Source organism: Centrocercus urophasianus, unplaced genomic scaffold, assembly GCF_019232065.1.
Source record: "Centrocercus urophasianus isolate 14NV4802_14NV808 unplaced genomic scaffold, USGS_Curo_1.0 seq_11, whole genome shotgun sequence".
Classification (NCBI taxonomy): Eukaryota; Metazoa; Chordata; class Aves; order Galliformes; family Phasianidae; genus Centrocercus; species Centrocercus urophasianus.
In genome coordinates this window covers 20,536,952-20,559,664 of record NW_024884253.1, presented here as the reverse complement: position 1 = coordinate 20,559,664, position 22,713 = coordinate 20,536,952, and the positions used below count along the sequence as shown (strand labels likewise).

At 39.6% G+C, this 22,713-nt stretch overlaps 1 protein-coding gene across 2 annotated transcripts; it reads left to right on the top strand.

The window, feature by feature from the left end:
- Position 1: 1 nt before the first annotated feature.
- Positions 2–21,204, top strand: POP1 (POP1 homolog, ribonuclease P/MRP subunit). Of its 2 annotated transcripts, none has more exons than XM_042839952.1 (15): positions 2–214; positions 1,237–1,404; positions 2,252–2,427; positions 4,803–5,051; positions 5,878–5,965; positions 6,170–6,345; positions 6,857–7,074; positions 7,197–7,290; positions 8,056–8,167; positions 8,740–8,859; positions 14,845–14,960; positions 16,264–16,455; positions 17,342–17,496; positions 18,150–18,488; positions 19,238–21,204. In XM_042839952.1, the coding sequence occupies exons 1-15, from the start codon at positions 88–90 to the stop codon at positions 19,899–19,901; spliced, it is 2,994 nt and encodes a 997-aa protein (XP_042695886.1). In that variant the 5' UTR covers positions 2–87; the 3' UTR covers positions 19,902–21,204. The 2 variants fall into 2 exon arrangements, with proteins under 2 accessions (XP_042695886.1, XP_042695885.1); XM_042839951.1 differs by having other exon boundaries at positions 6,824–7,074.
- The last annotated feature ends 1,509 nt before the right edge of the window (positions 21,205–22,713 follow it).

The window sequence follows — 22,713 nt, the reverse complement described above, 5'->3', positions numbered from 1 at the left end:
GTTGGGGCGCCGCGCATCGCCTGCAGCGCTGTAGGCCCGTCGGAGGGAGTGCGGGACGGTTCACCGGAGCGCCGTATCCCAGCCGAGATGTCCGCGGCGAGGGAGAAGAAGCGGGCCAGGAAGATGAGGAACCAGCCGGCCAGCGTCACTCTCCCTGCCGAGCCGGGGTCCTTTCCCGGCGGCGGCGGCGGCAACAGGGCCTGCTCGGCCCCAGGTACGGCCTCTCCTCCGGGATACGGAGCCGTTGGCCGCAGCTCTCTGAATGCAACCCAGGAACTCAGGAGCCTGCTGTAGAGGTTGGTGGCCCTGCCTGTGACAGGGGGTTGAAGATTCGTGATCCTTGAGGTCCTTCCAACCCGGGCCGTTCTGTGATTCTGTGATTAGGTATCTGTTGCTTAATTTTGATACTGATTTAGCTGCCTGTACCAGGAAATGCGTACTGTAACTGCACCAACATACGTGTCCGTGCTTACTTTATTACTGCAACAGAAATGCGTGTGACTTTACTGAAGACAGAAAGACAAAAACTAGCTAAAGTTATGGGGGAAAAAATAAGAGAAAGAGGGGAAAGTTTTGCTCTGACTAGACAACAGTAAGAGTCGCTGCTGATGGCAGTCATGTAGGCTGATTTTGATCACAGAATCATCATAGAATGGCCTGGGTTGAAAAGGACCACAAAGATCATCCGGTTTCAACCCCCTGCTATGTGCAGGGTCACCAACCAGCAGACCAGGCTGCCCAGAGCCACATCCAGCCTGGCCTTGAATGCCTCCAGGGATGGGGCATCCACAACCTCCTTGGGCAACCTGTTCCAGTGTGTCACCACCCTCTGAGTGAAAAACTTCCTCCTAATATCTAAGCTAAACCTCCCCTGTCTCAGTTTAAAGAATGTTTCCCCTTGTCCTATCACTATCTACCCTTGTAAGTATCCATTCCCCCTCCCGTTTATATTCTTTTTAATATGTTTATATTGGTCAGGTCTTTCCCTTTGGGCTTAATGGAGTATGGGAGGTATGGATTGGGTACCGTTTTCAAAATGTGCAAAAGCACATGAATCTGCTGCTGGCTTGCTGCAGGTTTTTTTTTTTTTTTAATTTTAATGAAAAATAACTTATTTTCAGTTATATATGTTAAATAGTCAGAAGAATGTCCGATGCAATCTTAATAAAGCTATGTTTATAATCCAGTACCCGGATGACTTTGTATTTCTGCTATCTGTTTTTCTACATCCTTCAGGAGATGTTCGTTCTGAGCAGCAGTATCAACAGCAGAAATTTTTGCATCAGTCACCTGGACCTCCCTACAGGAAAGACCAAAATAGAGGAGACTCGAGAGGCAGAGGAAGGGGAGGATGGCAGGGAGAGCATCAGAGTTCTTCTGAAGAAATGCCTAGATTCATAACAGGTTTGTATGTATAATAAAAGGTCATAGTTTCCGGGACAACTTGCTAGAAATTGCTTGTTGTCCGTCTTAGATTTTGTGCAATAGCAAAAATCAGAAGGATGTTTTGGTCAACGTGTGTGTTGTCTTTTGTTTTTCCTGATTTTCTACAAAATAAAGAAAAGTTTGTGCTCTAAAATGAATTACCAGCTATTGTTCAGTGAGTCCTTTCAGACTTCTGAGTTGAAAAATTGCACTCCTTATAACGAGGGGTATGCATTTGGGTTTTGGTTTACCAGTAAAATGAACACTGACAGCCATCTGTTTTTAATGTAGTCAGTGGAACTGTTTATGCTCATGTTGTGAGTTAAAGGAACTTCTAACAGAATGTTTGTTTAGGAAAGCAAAGAGGCAAATTAGTTTTCCAAATTATGGTAGTGCTATGATAATGAGTACACTTCCGTAAGTATTAAACAAAATCAACCTCTGACTTCTTTGTTTGATCATTTTAAAACTGTATGTAGTATCATCATTGCTTCCTGTTTTGTCCATGATTAAGTTTTTCCATCTGTCTCAATAATACATGCAAACATTGCTGCCGTAGTAAAGAAGCACTTTGCGCAAGTAGAACTTGTTGGTTATACCTCAGCTTTCAGTATTTGCCATAACATATTGGTAAGCTTCAGGATATCTGAAGAACAGAAATTACATCCATAAGAGACAGTAGAGGGTACCTTGGTTTTATCTCAGGAAGTCATTAGACTGGTGCACTAGAGGTACTCTGCTGGAGTTCACTAATTTATGTACACTGTCCCTTTTTTTTTTAATCTTTGCTGTTTGCCGTGCTCTGATGGAGTTCTTTTCATTCCAGTGTCTACCTTTGCTCAAGCTCGTGCTGCTGAGATCAAAGCCATGCTGAAAGCAGTTGCACAGAAGTCTTCCAACTCTCTAGTCTTCCAGACTCTGCCCAGGCACATGCGAAGGCGAGCTATGAGTCACAATATTAAGCGCCTACCCAGGCGGCTGCAAGAGGTTGCCAGAAAAGAGGTATAAGTACATTTTATGATATTTGATGAGCTATACAGTAGATATTGTGCAGTGCTCAGCTGTGCATTTATTACTGTTGAGAGCTGAGCTTGACTGCAAAGCTTCCCTATATACAGAGGCTCACAAACTTGGGCTGACATTTGGATGCAAAACCTACATTTTAGTAGATCTCAGAGTAGTTGACAATTATCTCTTCGCTTCATGATTATTGCATGTCTTGAAAAGTTACTGGACTAATGATGATAAAATCCCCTACTGCAGGAGCCTTTGTTTGGCTAGTGTATCAAGGTCTCAGGTGATGTAGGAGTCCTCAGTAACACCTGCCTATCTTGCAGCTCACCACTGCTTTGAGCTGTGACTTTGCAGGACTCAAGCCAACACAACTTGTTCATAACTGGCAGAGTATAGCTCAGACAGGGTAAGCACAGTGGAGTAGCTGACAGGTTGCATACAGCTTAAGACCATTCCTGGTTGGTCATGAAACTCATTTTGGAGTAGCATCTTATCATTTAGCCAGAATGCTTCTATGTATTTACTTACTGCTTATATGCCCTGGCATTTCTATGTGTTTAAAAAAAAAAAAAAAAAAAAAAAGGTTCAGTGGCTTTTCTCTACAAGGGGGTTGTCTGATGCTTGGCATTCATTGCTTTCTCTGGACACTTAAAGTGATCAGTTGAATTTGCTTGGTAAGTTTTCTGCTTATTAAGGTTGATTCATTTACATATTTCTTGTATTCTTTTTCCCTCTTGCTTTACCTTTTTTGAATTCTCTGAGAACTTGCCCCTTCTTCCTCAAGTTCCTGAAGATTCAGAAATTGCATCAAGTACTTCTGCACGTGTGTCTAAGGGTGTGGTTTATTGGATCTTCATAACCTGCATCTCTGCTTTTATTGCTCCAATTGGCATTCTATTTGATTTGTTAGTCATGATGATCCACAGCACCTTCTTCAGGAGGAAGGCAGCATGGGCTGTTTTGCATTGTTTACTCTCTGCCCTTGTTGAATAACTTAGATTTCTTTCATGTTTGTATTTGATCCATTTGTGTTCTGCTTTTTTAACTACTTTCCCGTGAACGTATTTCCAACTTCTGTGTGTGTACTCACATTGATAAGTCTTTGCTTTAACTTTTGCATGATTCTTGGATTTTTGGGGTGCTATAACGGTCCCTGCTGCAACTGTTTTACTTCAACCACGTTCTCTCTCTTTGGTTCTCTTTTTGAAGATTGTGTTTTTATGTAGGATGTTTTGTTTCGTGCTTTCTTAGAGCTCCTGTGTCTCCTGAGCTGTTTCCTTTTTTATAGGTTCAGCCCATTAGTTTTCAGTGTTTGAAGTCTGTTTCTTCAAAGTTGACTGTTCTGGTTCTGTTGTGCTTTCTTCCTTTTCTTAGATCCTTGAATATGACCATATTGATGCAAAAATTTACCACGACTGTCTCTTACTTCTTCACAAGCTTGAAGACAGATACATTTTTTTGTCCACGTTACCACATCCCTTTTTTCTCTGATCGCCTTTCTTCACACTTATGTACCATTTACCTGGTGGCTTATATTGCCTGATCTATAGTGGAATGATTATTCTGATTGTGACTTGGAACTTTTAAAATTATTTTGTGCACATCTGTCTTTACATCGTGGTTTGTTTCCATGTTTACTTTGCTTGGCAGTGATCTAGCATTCTCATTCTTGTAACCAGTTCTAATTCTAGTTCTAACTCCTAGTTCTAATTCTTCTACTCTAATTCTTAAAACCAGTGATCTACAGTCAACCATTTCTTTGTGAGCCCCCAGAGGACATCCTAAAAAGTAGGGTTTTCTGCCCTTTCTCAAAAAGACAAGTCAAACCTTGAGAGACAAGCCTTCCTCTTCAGCCATTCACCCTTAGTAATTCTATTCTTGATCAGGTCTTTATCAGGGAGTTTGTCTGACGTCACCATATTGGCTTCTACACACTGTAAATACTGTAAGTATCCTTAAGTCTCATCTGCCAGTCTTAGAGTCTGTGCTGCTTCTGTATGAGCTCACATCTTCAGGTTCTCCTGATGCCATGTTCATTGGTTCATAGGAATATGCTGATGTTGAACAAAAGCTTTACACACGAAAGCAGCAGTTCTTACAGTTCACTGGTACGTTTCTGAATGTCTGAGAACTCTGGTTGATGGGTTCAAGTTAACCTTTGGTGGAGTTGTGTGGATGGGACTTGCATATACTCTTTCCATCTATTTATTATCCTCAGTCCAGAGAGAGCCATGGAGAGCTAACATAATAATAAAGCATAAATTATGCTAGTACTTCCTGTATCCTTATATATGCTAACCTTTTTCCTCAAAAGAAGTTTTTCCTTTTGAGATTTACTTCAGTGTTTTCTTTCTTGAAAACAGGCTGAGAAAGTTGTACATCAGAAGAAAGAGCAGTCCAAGACTAAATGCCGCAAAGCCCGAAGACGCCACGTAAATTTGGTAGCAGAGTTTAATCGCAGGCAAAGGAAAAATATTTGGCTGGAAACACATATTTGGCATGCAAAGAGATTTCATATGGTAAAGAAATGGGGATACTGTTTAGGAAACAGCCCTACAGAGAAGTGCTACAGGGCTTGTTACCGAGCCATGACAAATCACTGCCTTCTTCAGGTATCACATTTGCATTTTCCTTGTTCTTTTACTAAGGTGAAGTAATCAGCTCTTCAATTCTAATGAATGTTTCTGTCTCTTTGAAGCAATGTTGTGTCAGCTGTTAAGTGCTAGCTATGAAAGCAGGATGAGGAAGGTGACCCTGCCTCTCTACTCTGTGCTGGTGAGACCTCATCTGGAGTATACTGTCCAGATGTGGAGACTTTGGTACAGGAGAGACATAGACCTGTTAGAGAGCATCCAGAGGAGGGCCACAGAAGTGGTCCTAGGGGTGGAATATCTTTTGCTGAGAGAGCTGGGGCTGTTCAACCTGGAGAAGATTTTAGGTAGACCTGAGTAGGTGTCCTTGCTCACTGCAGGGGATTTGGACCAGATGACCTTTAAGGGTCCCTTCCAACTCAAACGATTCTGTGATAAATGAGTAATTTCATGAGTGTTGTGAGAGGTGGACAGTATCAGAGAGAATAAGAAGAGTTTTATGTATTAAAAAGGTTTCTGTAGCTGAAATACTTCATCGTCAGCCATAGGAGCTAAGAGATTCAGTGAATTCCTGCATCTTCTTGCTGAGAAGGATGCTACCAAAGGCAGACACTTTGTGGTGTAGCCTCTCTGATCTACTTATTCAAGGGGCAGGTTGTTCTCCAAATGAGAAATACCCGACAGCTGTCCTACAGCAAAAAACTTTAATTAAAAAATAACAATAATAATGTTTTCTCTTTGACTCAAGCAGTTGTTTTTCATTTACTAAAATTTAATTGTAAATTATGAAGCTCTGTGTTGACTCTTCCTTGCCAGTTCTCACTTTTCCACTGTCCTTTTGTTTCAGGATTTATCATATTATTGTTGTCTGGAGTTGACTGGTAAAGAGAATGAGCTTCTGAGACAACTTGCTCGAATATGTAGTGTTGATGCAGGTAAGGATTTTAACTAGTTTGAAATAAGGTTAAGTTTTTGAATAGTGTGAAGCAGAGATGTTCAACCTGCCAGTTGCATGTGAACCAGGACAGCTTGTACTGTGCTCACCCCGTGGTGCTGTGCCATCATGGCAGTGGCTTTTAAATTTTTATTTTTTAAACAAGAAGTTAATTTGTTTTTTCAATAAGCATCTTCTTCTTCAGGATTAACATTTGGAGCAGCCAGTTGTCTGTCTGGAAGACTTGAAGGTTCCTTGAATCTTTACCGAGCAGATCGCTATCCTGAGGACATGCTTGGTCCTGTTACATTCATTTGGAAACCGAGGTGTGGGTCTGAAAACAGACAGTTATGGATTTGGATGCATCCAGCTCTCAAGCAGGTATCCTGCTTTTTAGAGTTGAACTCAAATTTCTTCATGCATTGTCTGTTTCTTATGCTGCAGATACCTTCTTGAAAGGTTTCCACTCTGTTTCTGTCTGTGTCTTGTTCTTATTGAAATTGTGCAGAATGTGCATGCAACTGAAGTATTTTGTGTGAGCTTGTTAAAAATTTTCTACTGCTGCTTTTTGGAGGATTTGTTCACAATATGTTGGTGCCTGTTTTGCTTCCTTCCCACTGCCATCCGTGACAGGCTGATCCCTGTCATCACAAGTAGTCATAATCTAAACTTAAATTGCAAGCGCACTTTTTTTTTTCTTCCATTAATTTGAGTGACAATAAGTCCCTAGCAGCAGTATTACTTTCAGCATGTGACAGTGCTCTCCATGGATTCCCTATAATCCAAAATGAAAAACAAAACCACTAGAATTTAACTGAACTGCTTACTTTCTTAATTCAAACTTTTCACTTTTCTTTAGGATGTACTGAATGAGTTGAAAACAATTTTTCAGTGTTCAGAGCGTGAGGAGATCTGTATTCCTGAGCCAATTGCAACACTAAATCAAGAGGAAGAACAAATGGATCTTGTTCAGAGCCTTGGCAAAAAAAGAAAGAAAGAGGACAAAGAAGGAGATAAAGCTGTGCCAGTGAAGAAAATAATTGGTGATGGCACTAGAGACCCATTCCAGTCCTACTCCTGGGTCTCACAAACTACTGGCATTGTGATCAGGTTTGTTCATAGTAGAGTTAGGAACTGTGACCCTTAACCTGTTAACGTAGCTGGATCATAGCATAACAGAAAACTGTGTGCTGTACAATTGTACACTCACCTGAAACTTCCCTCTCTTGCAGTGATCAAACAATGGAGATTCTCAGATATCGACTGATTGGCCCATTATCACACTCTGTCCTTACAGAGACCCTGAAAGCTGCTTCTATCCAAACAGTAAGGACAATGGCCTGATGGATATTACTGTAGTTTATATCAGCGTTCTAGAGCGTGCAAACTTCTTGCTAGAAAGAATCATTAGGCACATTTATTATGAAAGGCTAACCTATATATTTCTACTCTGTTAGCTTCTCTATAGTGAGCCTCTTGATTAATGCTGACCTCAAGAAGAGTTTGTATCTGGATTTCTGGTATGGGTAGAAAGAAAATAGAAGCTATGATACTATTAAGGCTCTAAGGGTTTTGCTACAGTGATGTATTGAGAGGTCAAAAATAATTTGTACTTTTTGGAAACCATGTTATATTTTTCATTCAGCGAGCTAGAGGACCCTATAGGGCAAGACATAAAAGGTATAGAAACATTTTTGTGTTAAATCAAATACATACTTTCTCCAGAATTTAGTGTTTTATCCACCTTTTAGCACATTCCATCAGTGTAGTTTTAATGGGTGTGGGGGTTTTTTGTGCATTTCTTGCAGCAAACTTGAGGAGGCCATGAAGTCTCTGGTTTTCTATAAAGTCATTGATTGCAGAGTTAGAAAGAATTGTGGATTGCCTTGTTTACTTTTGGGATACAAACTGAATATGCTTATTGGAGAGTACTGTAAAGTGAAATGTAGGAATAAGCTTCATCAGGAAAAAATGGTTTTGATTTGAAACTTGAAGGAAGCAACCATAGTGATTAAGGTGAACAGACTGAATTCATATGATTAGAAGTTACTGAATTACTACTTGAGTTAATTAGATGATGTTGTTTTCCAGGAGATGGTGGATTCAGAGTCGAAACTGAATAACTGGTGGGTAGAAAACTGCAAGGACTCTGAAAAAGTATCTCTTCATCATCGTCAAACAGCTATCTTTGAGCTCTTAGAAGGTATTTGGGCATGGGCAATAGGGGAGGAAGGGGAAACTTAAGTTCTAGTGGTCAGAACTGGCATGCAACTGAGTTGGCTTCAGTTTGGTAAGGCGTAGTTTGTGTTTGATCAAGAGAGTGATGCCCTTGAGCGTATACTTAAGTAATTACTGTGGCATGTCAAAGACTTGAGAAACATTACTTTTTGTTTTTTTAATGGAGCTTTAGTCCTTTTTGAAGGCCAAACTCTTAACAGATATATTCCGTTTTGTTTCTTGTCTTTATAAACATTTCATTTCTAGCACTGAAACAGGTAAGGAGCTGACTGGTAAATCTCAAACTATATTCAAGCTATCCAGTATGAGGCTGTTAAGCAGAGATGAGGTAAAACTTGAAAAATTTTGTTTTAAATTTCTTTAACAAGCACTGGTGAGTTTTCAAAACATGTTGAATCAGGTACTCTGAATTGCTACTCTGGATTACAGTGGTGTCACATCGCTGCAGGCCAAAACGTACAGAACAACAGTGCAGAAAAAAGTAATCACAGTTTTATTCGTGGTTTCATGGCAATGTTCATTTGTGTATTTTTAAAGGGATAAGTTCACCATCAGAAATGCCACCAGGTACAGTACTGGGCCTCACTGTTGGAGATCCTCGAGTAAATCTGCCAAAAAAAAAGACAAAAGCCATTCCAGATCCGGAAAAATACCAAGGTAAAAAGCTTTGCTTACATTGTGCTTGCATGGAACTGCCAAAGGCATGAAATTCAGTTTCTCTCTGCACTTCTGTTTTCACTTACTGTCCTTTTCCACTGCTTTTTTTTTTTTTTTCTTGTTGTTTTCCTCTAGCATTGGGTTTCAGAAGTTTCCTTCTTCTTTCCCCATACCTCGTCGTAGCAGAAACAGGCTTAAAATTGCACGGGTTGCCTATGTTTTAGAACAGCAATTGAGAGGGAGGGACATGCACCATAGCTGGTCTTGTGCTCAGTGGAAGCCTCTGTCTGACCATACAGATGATCCAGGTTCGAATCCTGGCAAGGCCAACCAGGTGCTAAAAGCTGCTCAGTGACTTTCTATTTGGTATGTCGTCTTCCAGGTGCTATTCTTCTCTCCAAAAACAGTTCTAGAGTTTGGTTTATAGTATTTGAATGTTGCAATTTCTCTGTAGGGAAATGCAAAATTAGTATTTTAGATTGCTAGGAGATGCATAAGTGACTTTAGACTTTCATTTCAGTGCAAAATACAAGATCAGTTGGATTTGAACTTCCTTGAAAAATATGCAAGAACAAATAAAATGGGATTTCTGTACAGTGCAGTGTATGCATTTACATTTAGGTTGATTGGACGTAGGCTGCCTAACGTAGTATGAGAAACAGAACAGCAAGGTAGCAAACAAGACAAGTGAAGTTTCTTTGGTTGCGTATTTCCAAGATAGTAGAATAATACACCCTTATCTTTTGTTTAAACCAAGTTGAACACTGATTTTAGTTGCCATCTTACCAACTCTTCCTATTCAGACTTCCTTATGTCTTCCTATTCCCACCTTTCTTTGTGAAACAGCTTCTGTCCTGTTTATTATCATTTCTGCTCAGTTACTTTCTTGTCATTAATATTCATGTTGGAAATGTTGCTGCATATGTGACCTCTGCTTTGGTTCCTTCCTGCTGAGGAGTAAGGTGAGCTACATAGCACTCGTTTACAGAGACTGGTTTGATCTGTTAAAGGAGTTAGCAACCAAAACAAGTAATTAGTCACCATTCATTTTGCTTGTCACGTCTGTGAAAATATGTTCAAGGAGGTGAGATGAGCTGAAGTCTTCTAAGCGTTGAAATGCCATATAGAAGTTTTTCTCCCTCTGGCAAAGGTGATCCTCCCCCACGATGTAGGGCTGTGATAGAGAGGTAATGATGTATGACAGGGAGTCAAGGGAAAGAAGTTACTTACACCTTTTGTATTTTGACTTGCTAAAAACAGCCATCTCCAAATCTTTCTGTTTGTGGTTATCATTCAGCTTGCAAGAAATCTTGTAAACCACATAGTCAGAAAAGCTAAGCTGGTTTTGCTTTCTGGTTTCTTTCTGAGTTGAGTTGGTGTTTTATTTTGTTTTTTTTCTTTTATCATAAACTTAATACTGTATCTGCCTTTTCTGACTTTTCTTCAGGTGAGGGAGAAAGTCCTTGAACAGCAAATAAGAAAATGTAAACTGCATACAATGCCTTCTAATTTGAGTTCTACTAAAGGACTTGGTGTTGCACAAATGCAGCACTGTCAGATCAGTTAGAAAGAGGCAGAAGAGTGAAGGATAATACAGCTTCCTTCCAACAGGAAATAAAAAGAGCGTTGTGGTAAGAGAGTAGAAAAGAATAGTCTTTCTACAAGGAGCAGTAAGGAGGTAATTTCCCACCTGAGTGACTTCTTAATACTGTGTGGGAAGACTCAGAGGATTATTCAGAATCTCCTATGTACCTATTACATTATATAGTGGGGAAATCTTATGGCATGGTAGTTCATCTCTCTTATCTAGGAACCTTAGAACTGAGGTGTAACTGCCACTCTTCTCTGTGCCTCATTGATATTCCTTAGTGTTGAAGAGAGAAGCTACTACTACTCTCCAAAGCCTGTTGTTCCTATCTTAATTTTGTAATTGACTGTGATAGTTACTACCAGTGCAATATCTCGCCTTAATAGGCTTATTTGTTCAAGTAGTTGAGAGAAGTTGTTTGTTTGTTTTTTGGTTTTTTTCCCAATACTTCTAGAAAATCAATCCATATTGGATTCACATCCTTACGTAATTTTCCAGGCTGGGGAAAGCTTTCAGTTGCATTTGATTCCTGTTTTTTTATTGTTTTTTAAAGAAAAGATGCATCAGTATTAATAAAAGGAAGCCTAGGCGTAATGAGTTACTGTGCAAAATGCATACAGAAGGCAGAATAGATATATAATCCGATCAGTTCCCTCTATGCAAGCATTACGATTTCTTCCCACTGTATTCTATTTCAGGACAAGGAAGTATGTGCAGCTTGTGATCTTGTTAGGGCATGTGATCTTATTGCAATTTTCCCTGCCTCTATAAATCAACTGTATTTATTTATTTTCTTTCCTGTCAACCTACTTGATTGCCTGGCAGTTTTGCAGGCAATCAAAAATCCATTCGTTAAATGGAGGAGAAGCTGTTGAAGGTCATTCTATGCAAAAAGATCACCTCTAGGTGAAGAATGTAAGCCATGAATCACAGAATCACAGAATGGCCAGGGTTGGAAGGGACCTCAAGGATCATGAATCTCCAACTACCCTGCCACATGCATGGCCATCAACCTCCACGTTTAATGCTAGACCAGGCTGCCCAGGGCCCCATCCAATCTGGCCTTGAACACCTCCAAGGACGGGGCATCCACAACCTCTCTGGGCAGCCTGTTCCAGCACCTCACCACTCTCTGGGTAAAGAATTTCCCCCTGATGTCCGACCTAAATCTCCCCTCCCTCAACTTAAAACCATTTCCCCTCGTCCTGCAGTTATCAACCCTTTCAAAGAGTTGATTCCCCTCCTCTCTGTAGGCTCCCGATGAATGTCTGGAATGACAATACTACACACTGATCTTAGTGTTGCATTCCTCCATAGCACTCTATTATTGACTCTATTGATGTCAGATTATTAGAATATCCTGCAAGAATTTCATCAAAAGCAACGCATTACCAGAGATATTCTAATTCAGTTTAGCAGTTTTACCATCATTTTTTACATCCAGTTCTGTCTGGTTCTGTTGGTTCTTTTGCCCAGTAGATACCAGGAAAGGAATTCTTCAAATGTATGAAGGGCAGTTTGTTTTAACCAAAAAAAAGAAAAAAAGGAATTTAATATTGGCAAGTTGTATATGTTAGTACAGCAGCAGTACTACCAATGTTTCCACAGTAACACCCACAAAGAAAGTTAGGTTTCTCTTCTAGATAGTTGGTCCCCTGACGGAAGATGAGGTCTGTAATTTCACTGAGTTGGTTTTAATTTGCCCCTTGAGCAAATCATTTTGTGAGCACTAGAATTACATAAACTTTCTGAATCCTGATTTAATGTAACCTTACTCAGTTGTGGTAATATGGCAAGATGATCTTTGTGTGAGTAATGTGACTAGTCCTTCATTCTTGCTGTATGTAATGATTTTCCCTTTTTTGTTTCTTGGTTATTCAAATACTATTGGTATTAATGTTAAGTTTGAAATGGTACTGCTTATCTTAGCAGATCCCATATTTGTTTTAATCTCTCTTATTTTTTAACGTTGTATAGAAGTTAATTGCTTTTCTGAACATATGTTTACTTTGAAGACGCATTATTTGTCAAATGTGCAAATGGTTTAGGTAAGTTACAGCCTTCTTAGCCTGTGGGTTGTCATACATGAAATCTATGAAATGAAATGTATTTCCTCCATCCTCCTTGTTTTTTTCTGAACATTGTAAAATACATTTGTGTACTTTTTCCCTCTGTGGATGATGTGTTATGAAATCAGAAGACATTTCAGTCCCACTTAGGCATACTCCCAAATGCATATGCACAAAGGGCACGTGCTGATGGCAATTTAACCCAGAGCTGTCCTAATTTCTTTAGGTTGCAAGATAGAGAGTTTATGAGTAAATCGCTGTTTACTGCCTTTTTAGCAGCTTATGCCTTCTGGAGTGGTCAGTGCTTACATGACTGCAAATTAGCATTAGTCTTCTCTCCTTTTGAAGTCCTCTTCTGTTGTTTTGGTTTGCTGCTACTGTCTTAGCACGTTTTGCTGCTCAACATGGGGTCTGTTGGAACCTCTAAACAGTCAGTGAATTAAATGCAGAGGAGAATGCATCATGAAAGACAGGTGAGCTAAAGTTCCTTCTGCAAACACAGAGCCTGAGTCTTTGCCAGTAAACATATTCTTGCAGAAGTTTGCATATCTGGCCTCTTACATTGGCTCTTCTGGTGCTACCTGCATACATGCTCTGAAACTACTCCCTTTATGTTTATGTTTCTGCTTCTGCTACTGCTGCTCCTCAGAGAGGGATGGAAAAAATTCAAACAGATGCACTCTTAATCTTAGGCCTGTCTTTTAGCACTGCTAAGGTAATCTCAGAACAACTGTTGGAAACAGAATGAAACCTTCTTTTCTTTCCCTGTGTTTCCTGAGCACCAGCCATTGGCATCAACAGAAGTAGGTAATGCAATGGTTCTTGCTGACTTCTGTGTGCATAGTAATAGGCACAGTAGTTTGTGTGCTTAGTGTTTCCTGTACTAGATGTAGCATCTTATTTGCTGCATCATTAGCAACTTACTCATCAGTAGGTTTATTTCCCCAGCATTCTTTGAAGGTGAACTAAAGAAAATGAAAGAGGAGCAATTTGAATTGGAGTATGTTTTGTAGAGAGGTAAAATTCTCCAGGTTGAATATGAATGAAAGAAAAACAGTGTACGATGTTAGAGATTTTAGGGTGAGGAGAACATTGGGTGGGCTGTGGGAATGGAAAGAGACAGGCATTAAAGGGCTCTTTAAAGTGGAAGAAAAATACTCATGCTCTGCAGTATAGGAATTCTAAGGAACGTATGTTCTTTAAACAAGAATGCTTAGCAGGTGTCATCTTAATAGCACTGTCAAACTCAGGAAAGCTGCTACATGTAATGTTTCTGAGGATTTTACAACTGGTAGGATGGACAACTTTAAATCATATACAAATGGTTACAAACATTATTGCAATTATGTTTGGCAGTACCTATCCTATTGCTAGGACAACTTAATAATTCATATCTTCTGTACTGCAATTCTTTGTCCATGCTAACTGAGAAAAATTACCTGAGTTCATTCAAAAGATTGTTATTTAAAAACAAGCAAGAAATATTGTGTTCCTCTAACATGCAAGACCGCTTGGATGACAAAGCAGTCCCTGTAAGTTTTAGCCACAGAAATATTAACAGCTTCATTGTAGTTTTTTATTTGTGAAGTTTATTTTACTTAAAACATGGATTGATATGCATTGATATTGCATGCTAGGTGCTGAATGCTTTTAATCCACAGAGTACAAAAGGTAGGTATATGTTTTCTTTATTTTGTTTGAACTGAGGAGTTGAAGCAGAATTAGTTTTAATGCCCTATTGATGAGTTTTAAAGCTGAAAGTCTTACTCATCTTCAGTAAGCACACAGTTGTTGGACTGTGCAAACTTACACAATACATGTCTTCCTTGTACTGCAAAGCCTGAAAAAAATCCAGAGAGTGGGAAGCTAGTGCTAAGTAAGTGTTGCATGGTAGTCATACCCATAGAAATGTTTCTTGTCTATGCATTTTTTAAAGGGCATCTTTATTTGTCCTGTAACTTTGCTTAGGTAGACTTAGTCCAGACTTTGAAAAGTTGTTCTTTATGATTTTTACCAAAGTTGGTGAACTTAATACTTTTCCTGACAGGTCCAAGTCCAGAATATTAACAATGGCATTAAAACTTGCATTGCCAAAGGTGATGTCATGTGTACTAAGAAATACCTGTCTGTCTGTGTGGGAATGCCAGGTTAATCCTTCTAAAAGTAATTAGTAGCTTATCTCATGCTTTGTATTTGGAAAAACATATGTTAAGGTAAGACATTCCATGATCACATTTTAAATAGTCTGTGTTCTTAACTGTTTGCTCATTGTGCTCATTAGGGGTTTTGAAAATTTGAGTTTTGTTTGAAGGTTCTCTTCTTTTGTAGATAATGATAAAGTTAGGCAGCTGTACCTGGAGGGTGTACCTGCTGAGTGTGCTCACAGCTTTATCTGGGACCAGGACATCTGTAAGAACGTCACTGAAAATAAAATCTCAGAGCAGGTAACTGATGAGGTGGATTGCCATGGAGAAAATGGCTAATGGTCCATATAGTGAAAATCTTGAAACTTGTATAAATGCAAGAGCAGCAGTCTCCTAATGTAGTATTAGCACAGGACTGAGTTGAAGTGTCCGTTCTGTAGCCTTTATGTGATACTCTTGTATAGCAGTTATTAGTATCCAGTTAAAAGAAAGCTTTACTGGATTGTCCACTGAACTAAATAATTGTGGTTTTATTTTTCTGAGAGATTTGAAATTGGGTTTTCCTGCATCACTTTGACTCACATAGCACTTAAAAGGGGTGAAGTGCCACAGAGATGCCCTGTCCATTTACTCCTCAATCATAATCAAGTGAATTCTCCTGACAAGAAAAAGACGAGACAGAGTAGATCACTCTGGTTCTGAACTGCAGTACACTGTTGTGGTCATTCTAGACATCTGTGATTTGTTGGCAGTTTGAAGTGCACTTCTGCAGATTCAAAATTTGACATTTACATTGGCAATGGAGGGACAACCCACAAATATACTGGCAAAAAGGTAATTTTGCCTCTAGAGGTGATAAACTTTTGACACCATTGTAATCAAGGAGAAAATGTTTGTGTGGCAGAAACATTTCTTGAAATGCTCTCTTGATGCAAATTGGTTTTGTGCTCTTTCAAACTGTCTGTCATAGTGTAAAAAAGCAGAATACTTCCTCAATATTACACTAATGAATAACAATCTTCATACGTTCTTCCTCTTGTGAAATATATAATTTAGCTTACAGAACAACTGGTGTAAAAGAGACATGAAGAAACATCTACAGTTGCAGTCTGGTGTTCTGGGGTTTTTTTTTGTTTTGTTTTGTTTTTCCCCATGCATGTATTTGTAATGCAGTACAATGAAATATAACAAGTGATGATTGACAAAGCCTTGGTACCTGCATGCTTTCTGTGAAATTGATTCATGACAAAATACTCTTTTCATCTCCCTGGATATAGTTTGGATTTTCCCTTTGTATTGACAGACTGTCTGAAAGCATGTGCTCAGTACAGTCTTGTGCACAGGTCTATAAATACCAAGTGGGAATGCTTACTTTTTTTCATCATCTGTACATCTTTGGACTTGAGTTGCAGTACCTTCCATCCATCAAGGACAATGGAAATTTAAAGGGGTGGGAGGTGAAGGGTTCTGAAGTGCTTTTTCTAAAGGTTTTTTTTTTCATGCCTCAGTGAAAGTGAGTTCAAAAGTGTAGAGTGTTACTGTTGCAAGGATATGTGGAAAAGGGGAAAAGCTTACTAACTTATGGGAAAATTCTCCTTCTTAGGAATTAAACAAAATGAGAGCCCAGTTACTGGTACCTGGATCTCAGCTTGATTTGGGTCCTTGTGAATCTAAAATTCCTATACTGTTGGTGCAGCAGCCAGGAAAAATGGCTGGAGAAGATCGACCAGGATGGGGGAGTGGCTGGGATATCTGTCTCCCAAAGGGCTGGGGCATGGCTTTCTGGATTCCTTTTGTAAGTAACATTCATTACAAATGGCAAGTAAATCTAACAAATGATACCATTTGGTCTGAAACACCATTTTAAGCATACTTCACATTGTGTAATCAAACCATCACAGTATCAAAATCCCACTGTAAAGAGAATTTATGAACTGGTTGATGACAGCCTTGGTCTTAAAATCTTAAAAATAAATAAACAATAACTTTCTGTATCTTCTTTTGAGTATAACTGTGCCCATATGGCAGTTTGAAGCAGGAAATGAGAGAAGAGGGTAAGAAGAGAAAGCTGATGTGATAGCTGTTTGATTTTGTGTTTCTAAGAGCGTATGGCTGTAATGGTAAATGATTTGGTGCCAGTTGCTAGTCTGCTTCCAGCTTGGCTATCTCTGCCATTCTGTCAACGGTTTAGCTGCCTTTGATTTGGAAGAGGAGCTTGAAATATGATTTAAGCTAGTCTGACTGTACCTTGGGCACTCTTACGGGTATCCTGCTTTGAATGTTAGATAGTTGATGTAGTGCCTTTCTGCTCTTAACATTGCTGAATATAGAGGGGAAATAACTGCAGTGTTACCTGTTGTACGGTTCAAATTAGTTGGAGAGTGACTATTGAGTTAATAGCATGTTTCTGGAATATACAAGATGAGAAGCTGTGAAATTCTGTTTATTTTAGTTGATTATTTTTCAAAATTTAAGCTTAAAGAGAAGCAATGTTTTTATTGAAGTTATCATTTAGAACTGTGAAAACATTAACTTTTTTTTTTTTTTTTTTGAAAGCTGAAATTACAGACTTTCATTTTTCTACAGCAATGGCTTCAACAGTATTAATGTTTTATTTCAGTTAGGAAGCAGGAATCAATACAAATATTGCTTTTGGGGGGGGGGGTTGATTTTTATAACAGATCTATCGAGGTGTACGAGTTGGTGGCTTGCAAGAAGCTTCAAAACATTCTGAGTATCAAAGAATACCTCACACTCCAGATGATTTCCCTGATTGCCCTGCGGGAATGCAGTTTGCCAAAGAACTGGAAAGCAGTCTTCTTGACAAATTCAAACGGTAACATTAACTTTGACTACAAGAATGGAAGAAAAAACAAACTGCAGTGCTTAAGGTAGTCCGTTTGTTATCTGTTGTTGCATTCATTTAGACTTGGACTTCAGGAAGGTCTTTCACCATTGTTTTTAAAGTATTATGTCAGTAAATATACTCAAGAAAAGTTTTGCCAATCAATCAATGAACTGAAACCTTCTATTTCCAGAGTGAAGCTCAGTTACAAGACTGAGTAAAAAATAAAGTTATTTCAGGCAAGCTTCTCAGTTACTTAGAGAGAAGGTAGAAGTTTGCCTTTGTTTGCCTTGCAGTCAATGCAATACCATGCTTATGGGGCATCTGGAAGTGTCTTCTGAACAAACTGGTATCAGTTCCCCTTCCAGCTACAACAAGTAGGAGAATTTCAGAGGAAATGATGGTAGTGTCAGTAGTATCCAGCATCACTGAAAGGATATAGAGGGCAAAGATATATTAGCGTTGTCTAGAAGTATAACTTGAGAATTATTGGTGAGATTACTGAATGCACAACTAACTTTCTGTTTTAAATGCTTGTTTACTGTTAGAATGGCATGGCAAAATAGACAGCTAGCCTTTCTAAGTGCCAATTTGAAATAAGATTGCTGGATATAAATCTTTTTCATACTTGATTTATTGCTTAGACGTCCACCTGCAAAAAGGGCGAATTATGTCAAACTGGGCACTCTGTCCCCCTTCATCTGTCCTTGGGGGCAGCTGGTGAAGAGCTGGGAAGGAAGAATGAAAGCTTCAGAAGAATTTGTGCATCGTTCTTCCCCACATGCTGAGCACTGTGCAACTGAAGGACATGGCTTTTGTGACCCCAAACCAGAAGTGGTGAAAGAAGCTTCCCCTGAGACTGGTGAGGTAGAGGAGACCATGGAAATAAGCTCTGAAGATTCTATAAAGACAGAGGGTGATACAGACACCCAAGATTTTGGTGAGAGAGGTGAAACTATGAGAAGTGACTTTATTGTTCTCAGGTATGTCAAAAGGTACAAGCACATGATGTATTATTTATTAGGAGTAATTGAATTGGGAAAAGGAATGGCTCAGCCTTGTTTAGAGAAAGATTTGGTTCAGATACACTGAGGAGGGGCTTAAGTAATTTTACTGTTGAGTAGAAGTCCTAGTTTCCTCAAACAAACACCATGAGTAGAGGAAGTAAGGAATTGTCTTAAATACGACAGGCTTGAATTTAGCACCTTCTTGGAGTTGATGTGCTCTGTCTGCTTCTACGTGTGTAGAGTTTAGAGGGCCATACTTGTGATTTAAAACTTGCAGTGCATATCAGCACATGTTCTCTTTTCTAATGCATTGTCTCAGATGGTCTGCAGAGAGGATAGAATCTCGTGTATTTCACTGTAACATATGTGGGTGCCAACAGTGTTTGGAAAGTGCCTGAATGCAGATCTTTTCATTTTTAAGTGGTCATCGGGGGAAGAAATATTGGCAGTTCAGAACTGAATTGTGTCACTGAAGGTTATACAGCTTTTGTGATCAAAACAAGCTTTAACAAGCTGAGTGATATTCATGTCTTCAGAACAAGTAGCCTCCTAACACATGAATTTCACCTGCCCGTGTTCTTCTTACGCTGAGAGTTAGAGACATCAGCTTGAAAGGTTACAGGAAGCCCTAAGGCTTCTTTAATCAAATAAGTGACTTTCTGGATTTCTGTTGTACTATTTATTAATAACTATCTTTTTTGTTTCTTTTTAAAACTTGTTAATAGGAGTGAGAAATTACTAATGCAGTTATCAGCCTGGTGTTACCCCACTTCTGGAAAAGATCGGCGGCCTCGCCTTGTTTCTCAGCTTGGAGGAAAGGAAATGACTGAAGATGTCCTTTTGCCAATCTTGATGAGCTATCCCAGGGCTCTGGTATGGGTCAACTTGTCTCTCCTGAGGAAGGGGAACCCTGAATTACATGCCATGATTTGCATCCCAACAGAAGATGATTTACTGCACTTAAGCAAGGACAGACTCTTCTGTGGTCCTCAAGAACCCAAGCATCGTGACATATTCAAGCACAAGGTACAGAAGCTAAAAGAAAAGAAGAAGAAGAAGAAAGAGGAAGATAATTTGAAGGCCCAAGAAAGCAACCCTCCCAGTGTTCCAGAGAAAGAAACAACTGAGGAATGTAAAGACCTCATTCTAGGTCTTTGGTCAGGCACTCTCCCGGATGTTACTTCCCATTGCTCCAGAACTCTCTTGGGATATGTAACTCGAGGGGATTTTTCACTAGCTACAGGCTGTGGAGAAGCACTGGGTTTTGTTAGCTTGACAGGGTTGCTTTATATGTTATACAGCCAGCCAGCAGATAAAAAAGGGCTTGTTTTGCTGAGAACTCCAGCATCTTTACAGTACAGATTTGCAAGACTTAGTATTGAGGTTTAAGCATCAATGAAGTTCAGTAGAATGCAAAATACACCAAAGTATGTATTATGTCTCCTATGGCCTTTCTGCTAGGCCATTGAAGTATTTCTGAACCTTGAGGAATATGAAACGATTGGAAAGCTTTGTAGCATTATTAATGGGAATAACTGATACTTAAACCTGGTATTACTTCTGATGTCCACATTGTGCAGGATTTCTGACAGTAACATACATGTCACCATTATATTCTATATCTGAGAAGCCTGTTTTTCACCTCAGTGCTATAAGGGTTCTGAAACAAAATTACAAATTTTCATTTTAGAAATCTTCTGATGAGATGGCTGATAAATTGTAGCTTTCCAGATCACTGTTCACATATAAGCATGTGCCCTCTGGGGCTGTATATGTAGCAAGTGGCTTTTACCAATTCCTTGAGTCAGAAAATGTGTGGCTACAGTGGAATAGAATTAAGTAGACAATTCTAGCACAGCCAGCAGGTAAGGTGTGTTGGTGGAAAAGCTCTGTTTAAATGAAATGCAAATATATGATAGTCCAGCTGCATAATTTTAAAATTACAGCAACTAAAGCTCTTAAATTGGAAAGCATATCAATTTCTCTCTATTCTGAGAGAGGAAACTGTTTGAAAGATAATAAGCTTTTTGAATGTAAATTGCTCTTGGTGGGTCAGCATACATTTTCTGTTGTAAGTGGGAATATTTTCATTCTGTGTAACATTTTATTTTTGTATGGAGTGTGCTGGGACCAAGGCTTTCTTCATTTTGCTATAGGGTTTATGAAGGTTGAAGCAGTCATATAACCTATAAAATGTATGAGAATGGGGAGAAAGGTATTTAATTTGACTGGGGAAGGGTGGTTACTTGGTTTTGTTGCTGGTTGGGCTTCTTTTTGTTAATGGTAACCCTAAACTTCTAGCCATTCTTGAGTTAAGCAGCTTAAAAATGAATTTACAGTAATGCACTGTAGTTTAATCTGAGCATGGTACAAATATTTACCAGTTGTTAACATAAACCTAAAATGAGACGACAAATAAAAATGTAATCTATTCTTGATTCAGGAATCTTAACGATTCGGCTTGATTTGTTGAAGTAATAAATTAAATATGAATCAGTTGATGATTTTGTCTTCCTAAGTATCAGTCTGTAACTTAATTCCCACAGCCACAGTTTTGTTTGAAAAATCCTTGGGGGAATAAATGAATGTTTTGTGGAGTTCTTTTGCTGCAGGGAGAATTTAGTGTAACTTAACTTCATAATTATTAATGTTGAGGGCCATTGTTGGATTAAATGGAGATATTCAAGACCTGGCTGGATGCCTCCGTGTGCAACCTGGTGTATGCAGCCTGCTTTGGCAGGGAGGTTGGACTTGATCTCTAGAGGTCCTTCCAGCCCTTACAGTTCTGTGATTATGTGGAATACGACACGTACGTGGGGAAGGGAGGGAAACAAGGCAGATATGGGAAGATTTGAGAATCGACCCAATTCACTTACTTTTGAACTCATTTGCTGAGGACTTTCCTGTTAATTTTTCCTGACCAAGAGCCATAAATCCACTTGCTGGGTTCGCAAGCCGGATGGGCGTTGTGCGTGTGTTCCCAGCTGCGCTGACCGGAGTCATGGCATCGAGTGAGGCGGATAGAGGTAGAGACCACAGCCCCCAGCACAGCTTGCGATACAGCTCCGTGAGGAGCTATGCGTGATCACTGACTGCATCAGTGCGCCTGATGAAGGGATCGTCACGGAAACACCAGGAGCAGCCCGGCCTAGCTTTGCTTTGCACGGCGCCTGCGGGCCGGTAGATGGCCCCAGAGGAAAAGGCTTGGTGCTGAGCGGGGCCGGCCTTCACATGTTCGCCATGTGACCGAGAGCTCCGCAGCGTGGAGGTATGTGGAAATAAAGTACCCCTTAAACGTTACGGTCTGGCTGCTCTGATCAAGTTCTCTCGTGGTAATAATCCTGGATTTAATGAACCTTTTGAATTGTGAGCTCAATTGAAATATTTCTAGGATCAGAGTTTCCAGAGCTGTGCTTCGTGGGAAGAGGGGAGGGGAGGTGATGCTTATATGCATGTTTTCCCCCCCAATTCCCCCACCTTCTCAAATACATATTGCCCTGCCCCTCTTTGCCTCGACTGTAAGTGAGGGAGGAAAAAACAAATAAATAAAAAGCCCCCCACCCAAGCTATAATTCTTGTTTCTTTTCTGCTTTTCTTTCTTTTCTGTCCTTTTGTTCACTGGATCTCTCCCAGGTTGTTGTTTTTCTTTTTTTTCTTTTTTTTCTTCTTTTTAAACATCTGGAGTCTTTTTTCTTTTCCTCTTATTGGTAATTTCTGCCAGGTTTTCATTTTGACACTTCCTGTTACTTTTCTTTGATTTTCATTCTCTATTTCTGATTTATGATCCTTCTCTCTGGTGAGCCAATGAACAGAAACTGGAATCCAAGTGCATCCTGTTCTGTATATCTTGTAATATTGTTACACAGTTGTTTTCCTTTAAGTCAATGATTTATGCCCTAAGTCTTCACTCTCCTTGTAAAATGCACTGCAAGCCTGATAAGTTAAAAATGCTCAAAACTCTCCGCCAAAGTTTGTCAGAAAAATACTGCGATTTTATGTAGCTGCGAGGAAATTTTTATCTGTGGTTGGGATTTCCAGATTCTGAATGTCTCAAGGGTGACTTAGTCATAAAAACTGTGTCAACACTGGATAATCAAGCTGTGGATAATTAAGCCTGTGCTATCTCTGTGTCAGCTGGACAGTATGTCTGTGTTCATCATGTTGGATCAGGTGTAGGTTGTGGCACACATCTGTTAGGCTG